At 39.4% G+C, this 8,566-nt stretch overlaps 1 protein-coding gene across 2 annotated transcripts in view; it reads left to right on the top strand.

The window, feature by feature from the left end:
• Positions 1-892: 892 nt before the first annotated feature.
• wasla (WASP like actin nucleation promoting factor a) overlaps positions 893-8,566 on the top strand; it is a 24,650-nt gene continuing 16,976 nt past the window's right edge. Inside the window, exons 1-4 of one of the 2 annotated variants that reach the window (XM_007246553.4) lie at positions 893-1,499; positions 6,400-6,534; positions 6,779-6,865; positions 7,936-8,032. In XM_007246553.4, coding sequence (XP_007246615.3) covers positions 1,395-1,499; positions 6,400-6,534; positions 6,779-6,865; positions 7,936-8,032 — 424 coding nt within the window. In that variant the 5' untranslated portion in view covers positions 893-1,394. The remainder of the gene's footprint in view (positions 1,500-6,399; positions 6,535-6,778; positions 6,866-7,935; positions 8,033-8,566) is intronic. The other variant, XM_007246552.4, reaches the window with a different exon arrangement.

Here is an 8,566-nt window from a genome sequence, read left to right as displayed (position 1 = left end):
GAAGAGAACCCCGGGCAAGTGTCACATTTTTCTATAATTGCTGGTTATATTTAGGCAAATAAAGGGGCATCAAACAATACTATTGATTTAGGCTTGTAAGAGATACACAGTATTTAGAGCATCTGTTACTGATTCTTCAGGGTAAGCACCTCACACTTAAGACAGCTATGCACCTTTTCTCAGTTAGCTTTATGGAGTAGAGTCTGAGCTGAAATTGGCTTTCAGTTATCAGCTGTGATGAACTTGTGTTAATTACTTCAACTTCTTGGCCTTTTGTTTGAGAGCATCAGTTTGTTGTGAGGAGGTAGAGTTGATATATAGTGAAGTAACATTCTAATACACATTATAGCAAAAACTATATAGGTAAAGTATATAGTTCAATAAGTAAAGAAATGAGGGTCAGTCAAACTGAAAAAAGGTCAAGAACTTTCAAGTATCCTCAGGTGCAGTTGCAAAGACCATCTATCTCTCTCGCTCTCTCTCTCATATACACACACACGTTGGGCTATGTGTGTACGTATATGTAAAAGACTCTGGAGACTTTGTTCATATTTGGTCTGATGTAAATGAACACTGTATTTACATATATATATATTTGAATCCTCGTATCTTGTGTGCTAAAGCAATGATTAAATGCTTCGGAAATTATCGGTGTTTTCCCTTTGAAAACAGCGGTCAGGAGGATACACTCAGCACTTGTTATTGACTTTATTAACTGTGTTTCTGTAACTGGACGTGTGTTAAACTGCTCCGGCTCCCTGTCTGCAGCGAGGCTCATCCCTCTCCAGCTCCCGGAGGCCCCGCCCCTCCATCGCCTCCATCCGCAGGACTGCAGAATACACGGGAAAACAGGAATGATCCATTCGGCTGGGAGAGGGGCGCTTCAGTAAAACAGAAGGATACTGTAGGTTTTAGGGACCGCTATCCCGCTTTATATGAGCCGGTGTGATCCGGGGTGTTGGTGTAAATCAGCCGGTGATGAAAGTAGTTTCACATTGTGATGATTAAATATTTTGATTTCTGCTGATTCAAGCCCCCCTTTGGCCGAGTGTTGATCGGCTTGCCCGCCCCGCTGCCATGTTGGATTGAGGGATCGTGTTTGCTGTGGGAGTTGGAGATGAAAGTTTATATTGTGCAGTTTGGCGATTATTGACGCCTGCAAAGTGCGGTCCTTTCGTGGAAGTAGAGGATTGGTTTCTGGGGGGCCTGCGCAGGGAGAAAACACGCCGGTGGTCTCTCCGTGTGTGTGTGTGAGAGTGTGTGTGTTAGGAATGCGGGTTCCAGGATGAGCCGAGTGCAGGCCATGGTGACCAGAGATTGCACGTATTTTACATAAAACACTCTTCTAGCGGACAGACGTCTCTACTAACTAGTTGGTCTCGACTCTCGGCAATATGAGTGGACATCCGCCTCAGAGGAGGGTGGCGAATGTCGGATCTATGCTTCTCACCCCTCAGGAGAACGAGTGTCTCTTCAGCTACCTTGGCAGAAAATGCATCGTAAGTTCTCTCTCTCTATGTGTGTGTGAGTGTGTGTTCTCTCCTGATGGTCATCCCGTGCTCTGTGAAGTTGAAGTAAAATCCAGCCCCCGTGTAAATGATTTACCTCGCTTTAGCTGTAGCTACAGGGCTTCGCAGCAGCAGCTCAGTGTTTACTCTCTGTTCCCTCACCCTGTCACAGCACCGCTACCTTAGGTCAGCTAATAGCTAGAGTGGATGCTAGTTAGCTAGCTAGCTACTCTTGTGTAATGCTGCCTTCAAGTTGTGTGGAGAAAATCGTATTTACGAGATGAGAGCACATGAACGCAACCACAAACTCGTATTTAGCTGCCAGTGGGAAATTCAGATTTTTAGAAAAGTCCCAAGTTTCCCAATTGGGGGCGTGTCAGTAAACAGAGGTCAATAAATTAAATTAAGTTATTTAAATTGATACATGAATTCAATTAATTGATGCAGTCAATTAGTATTGTACACTGCTTAAGTTAATAAAATCTCTAGCAATACGTGAACGAAAACGTAAAAGTCTAGTATGAGTCACGGTTCTGATGGGATTAAAAACATCACTCAACTAATTCATGTCTTATTCGTTTTGTTCTTTTGGATTAGGGCAAAACAAACCTCCCTTTTTTATGATAATAGACCAAAAGTATAAACAAAACGATTCTCCAATCACGCAAGTAGGAATTACCGTGGGGGACTTAAACGCAGCATAAGCTTGCGGTAGCTAGGTTACATTAGCCAAGACTGTAGACTTGAGAGAATTCAGGCAGTCTTCCTACAGCAGTTAGCTAGCCTAGCTAACCTAGATAATTGCTTGCAGTGGGATATAAATCCATATTTATATAGTATAAAAGTGTGTGCACAGATAGTGGGATGAAAGTAGCTAACCTAGATAGCTTTAGGTTGGCTAGCTAGGATAGCTAAGTTAGATATCACTCTCTTAAAGTCTGTTTGGTGCAGGTAGATAGAAACGTTAGTTGGCTAATTGAGATAGAAACGGCTGCAGCTTGTTTCCTCCGGGCCAGCAGGTCAGGCCTGGTTTGTTTACAGCAGCCAAGGCACCCAGGTGTCAAGTGATAGCTAGGCAGCCTGACTGCAACTTATTAGGCATTGTACACCCTTAGCTTGGTGCCTACATGGTTAAAAACGTAGGTTGTACTCCTGTAGCTAAGATACTTTGCAAACTGTTTCAGACTTTTTGAAGGAGCCCTGAGTAAAAAAAGCCAGTTGTAGGTTAGCTAAGCTAGAGTAGCTAGTTAGCTTAACTAGCATTTTGAAAGAGTGGCTAAACAGTATGCACAACATTAAAGGTTTTGTCCATATGTTTGTTGTACATTATTGTGGCAAATACCTACATAAACAAAATTGCAGGCTTCACAAGTTTTCAAAATGTTCTTTTGTGTCTCTTTGAGAACATCTTTTCCAGTGTTTTTCATTAAATGAATGTTTACATCCTGCATCTGTTCCATATCCTTGCTGTCTAATGAAAAACAAGTGTCTCCATTTTTGTTGATTTTTAGTTTACTACAAAATTCAAACACCCAACACCCATTTGAACTCAAACCTACACCCAAATGTACCCCCAAACTTACACCCAAACTTTTAAAGAAATGGGCCAATTGAAATTCTCCAAAATGACCTGAAATAAACTCTGTTTGCATTGACCTTCATTAAAGGTTAAAATGATTTTATCCCTCTGCTGTGAAGTTGCTGTTTTGGAGATACTTGTTTCTTATTGGACAGCGATGAAATGCTTTTTCCCGTTTTTCCAGTTTCGCTACATATGGGATTTATATCCAAATGCCCCTCAAATAAAGTTTCTAGGAAACATTTAGGGGTCTTCTAATGCACTTGGGACTAATAGCCCTGCTTGGGATTTAAACTATTTCCTGTCGTTGTCGCTAGCAGCGATAAATCACTCACAGGGAAGCATTATCCACTTACACTTCCTTTTTCCCCACTGACTACACAAACACGAACAGGTAACCCCTGTGCCTTCAGGCTGGGGCGCACTGTTCCTGTTTAGGAACCTCTTATGTTCTTCCAAATGTGTTGGAACTGCAGAGCTTTAGGTTGAAATCTCACAGATGTGAGTCTGCTGCATTGTGGCACAAATATTTTGAAAAGTGTCGAAAGAAAACTTTCTACAGACCAGTGATCTAGATCACACCTTCATATTAAAGAAAATGACTGTTATTTGAGATAATATTTGACTCTTGAGCCGAAGGCCTGACATTAAAGGATGAGACTTGGGCTATCTCTGTAATCTTTGCTGCGAGAACTCAAATACAAGTGCGGAATTGCAAATTGTGGGGTTACATAATGGCTCTGAGGCAGGGAATAAGGATAAGCTTTCTTTTGTGAACACAGAGAAATGTCCTAAAGTTCATACCCTGTGGCGTAAGGGTCGTGCTGATGGTGCTGGTTGTGTAGGCTGTTTCTGAATAATACTTTTTGTCCTTATTTGTTATTGGAATGACGACTGGTCACAACTTCTCAATCTATAACCCACCTAAGTAAAAAATTGTCTCAGTTTATTCCTGGATTGAAGAGGGGATTGTCACTACACGAGCAGTGTCTGCCTGGGAACTCCAGCCAAAGAGCCAGGCCATAAAGATGGCTTTCATAAGGGATGACTGAATATGAGACACAATGGCGAGGCCCATTTCCAGCAGTCATGGGTCCATTCATTCCTGTGTTCCGAACCAGCACTGAAATCCGAGGGCTGAGAGTGGACCAAGTCCAATTCACACAATGGGTAAGGGGGGGGGGGGGCAGAGGGACACAGGGAGGAAGAGAGGGTGGAGAGAGAGGGGCAATCGGGGACAATTGTGCACAATCAGCAGTCTTTGCGGACAGGAAGTGAACTGATCTGCCTCTTCAACACCAACGTTTTTGCTTGGATGAATAAGAATGCTGAGCCAGTGCTGATCTGTGATCGGATTTCCACAACCCCCCCACAACCTACAGCTTCAAATAGCCCAAGCTGCTGGTACCTGAGTACAGAACAGCAATTTTAAGCTGATATCAATCTTAAACACAATGAGTCATGTCAAGTGTTAAAATAAGGCAAGGTCAGGTCTTCTGTACGTTTTGTAAGATTGTAAGAAGGGTTATGCAGTTTGTGTTTTGCATTAACATTGAAAGCAAGCTGTTCATTAGTAGGAATGCCTTAAAGTTTATGCAGTGACACACACAAACTGGGCAAATCTCAGTGAACCTGATGAACCTCGTTCTCAAAAAGAGCCTCTGAAAAGGCTTCACAGACACGTTTGTCTCTGCATTTTGGATCCCTGCAAGCCAAAGACCCACCCACTCACCAACTTTCCCGGGACATTTACTTTAGTAAGAATTTTCTAATGCTGAGAGTGCATTTTTCTTTGAGCATGAGGAATCAGTTTTTTTCCTCTTTGAGGTGAAGAAAAGCTGTGTGTCGTTACTGACGTGGCAGTTTTGTGCGTGGATAGAATCGCTATGCTTTTTGTTTGCGTTAGTTATTGGCCTACGTTTTGTTATTTATGTGTAGCTTTTTGCTGAGCCAGTTACTAAAGATCTTCCCTGTTAAACCCTTAAAAATAAACTGAAAAAAGTCATTAAATAGTTGACTTCTGACAGTTTTGAGTGTGTGCATGCCTGTGAATGTGTCTCTGTGAGCAAGCACACTTGTCCATGGAAAATATTTCATCTTCTCTGAGATCTTGGCTGTCTTCCCTTTGACTGTATTGCCAAGAAGCTGGCCTAATTTTTTTTCCTTTGGTAACCCGTGTCCTGGAGGAGCATTTACTGTTGCTCTCTGTCACATGGATGTAACACAGGCAGTGTCCATGTACATAGTAAAGTAAGATGCTTGGACTGTTTTTGTGTGTTTACAGTAGTTATTTTGAGTGTAATTGCTATGAAATTCAGAATTTATATTAGTTTGGCATTGCCCTTTTTTTATTAAATAACTATATTTACTTTACAACTTGCACTTGATCACATGTCCAATATGTGTTTTTCTACACCTGAAACCAGTGACCATAAGTGTGTAAAGTGCAAACATATACTTCTTATACTCCTTATATTTTAGGAGTGCAAAATATGAAAATCAAAAAGGTTTCTAAACAGAACACAAGCCTATCGACTAAGATGCCCTCTGGCAGGTTCTATATGTAGAGACAAACTATCTCAATTAACACGTTTTGAAAAACCAAATTAGAACAGTAACTTAAATTGCTGTTACTGCAGATATACATTTCTTGAAGACTTTTAAGTTTCATTGTAAATGGTTAAATGTCAGGTTTTTTTTTATTTAAGTTTATTTTATTAAAAAAGTACTTGTATTTATCTGTCCTATTTCTAGTTTACATGATGTTTGGAGGTTTTAAAATGCAGACAGAGCTAATAAAAGTTAAGAACACGCTCAAAACCTACAAACGCAATTATTTTCTCATAAATATTTAACGTTATTGCTTAAAAGTAATTTAGCATGCATTGACCTGTAAAAGAGAGAGAAGAGCCTCTGTTATTGCTACTTCAGGCTCAGCATGTTCCTATTTGCAGTATGTAACTTCCATAAGAACTGCATAACAGCATTTGTGTAAAGTCCTGCAATATTGCTGAACTGCTTAAGGTCATGTGTTTCTTTCACTTTCCCTAAGTAAAGAAATATTTTTTATGAACATTAATATACAGAGGTTTAAGCCATCCTAACAATGTTGTTTTAGGAAATATGACTCAAACTCAAAAAATCACTTTCTGGTCAACATATCACTGAAGGTATATACTTTCTAAAATGTAAGTGTTTATTTTTTTATGATGTGAAAGTTACAGCGATCTTTCTCGCTCATCAGTTCAAATCTTTTTGAAGTTTGGGAAGCTGTTTGTGTAACAAGAATGTTTGTTTGGTTCTTTTTTGCAGACACTTTGTTCGGCAGTGGTCCAAGTGTATGTAGCAGACAGGGGCCCATCCTGGACCAAAAGATGCTGTGGTGTAGCTTGCTTGGTGAAAGATAACCCTCAGAGGTCTTATTTCATCCGTGTGTTTGATATCAAGGTGAGTCAGCTGCAGAGCTTTTTTTCCATGACATTTATGACCTTGAGCTCTAGCTGATACCTGTGTGTATTATTTTGAAATTATGAAAAGAGAAAGATTGAAGACAATAGTAGAGTTGAATAGTAATTTCTTTGACAAGTAAAGTGCATTACAAATAAAATGTTATTATTATTATTATTATTATTATTATTATTATTATTATTATTATTATTGAGTTTGGATTTTGATGCTTTTTTCTTTACAGGATGGAAAACCTAAATTTGAGCAGGAACTCTACAATAATTTTTCAAGCAGTAGTTCAAGACCATACTTTATTGCATTTGCAGGAGATGTAAGTCTTCACTTCTTTTTTTTTTTTGTGCTCAAGTTCCACTTGAATTAAATTTCCATATTGTCTTATACTGTGATGAGAGAGAAATGATACCCATGTACTGGAGGAAGTCAGTGTCCCAAGGTCCTGTGACTAACTTTGTGAACAGCAGTTAGCCAGTAATAAGTAATGTATGCCTTTGTAGTGTGTGTATTTAAGAAGTGAGGTTAAGATAAAGAAATGTAAGAGCTACACAGTCATAATTAAGCAGAGATCTGTGGTCCAGTGGCCTCATTTGTCTGCTGGCACTGAAGGCGTTGTTTTGATCCCTTCTTTCAGAAGGAAAATTCAAATGTATTGGATATGATTTAGTGTGGAAATTTCTGTTTATGCTAAATGACAGCATTTACTGTTTGAAAGTCACATTTGTGTGTGTCAGTCTGTATACAGCTCTGGAAAAAAAGAAAAGACTTCAATTTCTGAATCAGTTTCTCCAATTTTGCTATTTATAGGTATATGCTTGAGTAAAATGAAAATTGTTGTTCTATTCTGTAAACTACGGACAACATTTCTCCCAAATTCCAAAAAAACATATTGTCATTCAGAGCATTTATTGGCAGAAAATGAGAAATGGCAAAAATAACAAAAAAGCTGCAGAGCTTTCAGACCTCAAATAATCCAAATAAAACCAGTTTATATTCATAAAGTTTTAAGAGTCCAGAAATCAGTGTTTGGTGGAATAACCCTGATTTTTATCACAGTTTTCATGCATCTTGTCATGTTCTCCTCCACCAGTCTTACACACTGCTTTTGAATAACTTTATACCACTCCTGGTGCAAAAAGTCAAGCAGTTCAACTTGGTTTGATGGCTTGTGATCATCCATCTTCCTCGTGATTATATTTCAGAGATTTTCAATTTGGTAACATAAAAAAAACTCATACATTTGAAGTCATCTCTTATTTTTTTCAGAGCTGTATATTAGTTTACATATTGCTTTTGCAATGTTTGTACTATTGTATTTACTGATCACATGTGGTGAAAATGTGCATCTCGAGTTAGGAATCTGATTGCATTTTCTGCTCTACTCAGACTTGTCAGGTCGGCCTGAATTTTGCCAGTGAAGAGGAAGCAAAGCGTTTTCGTGCTACACTAAATGAACTGCTCAGCAGACGACAGAAGAAAACTGGTTAGTATGCTAGATTTGTTTTGTTTTTAACCTCATTTGTTTTTCAATTTTCCATCTCCCTTTCACATTTCTGATACAACTAAACTTCCAACTACATTGCCTATTGCTTAATTACTGCATATTCTTTATATCTAAACACGTTTTTCACGATTGAGTTACATTCCCAGGGCCAGTATAATTTCACCCTGCCTCTAATTCCTTTCAGTTCTATAACTTTTCTGTGTTGTCAGGATACTCTATTAGTGCTTTCTCTGTAGATGCTTTAGAAAATGCTTCATAGTGGCTTTCTCTTTCTTCATGATCCTGTCGTAAACTCAGTGGTGGCTTATACTCTCTTTGCTCTGGCTTGTGTCTGGTACTTCCCTACTCTATTTTGCATGCTGGGCTTTGAAGTTTCTGGTTTTCTCTGTGTGGACTGATGTTCAAAGGGGTCCCCGGTGCTCACCAATGGCTCACCCTTGTGCGCCTTTCCTTTTCTCAGGCTCTTGACTATTAGCATGTGGCATAATCGAGTGTGTGCTTAGTGTGACTTGA

Source organism: Astyanax mexicanus, chromosome 2 (genome assembly GCF_023375975.1).
Source record: "Astyanax mexicanus isolate ESR-SI-001 chromosome 2, AstMex3_surface, whole genome shotgun sequence".
Lineage (NCBI taxonomy): Eukaryota > Metazoa > Chordata > Actinopteri > Characiformes > Acestrorhamphidae > Astyanax > Astyanax mexicanus.
Note: the sequence above shows the minus strand (reverse complement) of the source record. Positions and strands in the feature narration are given on the sequence as shown.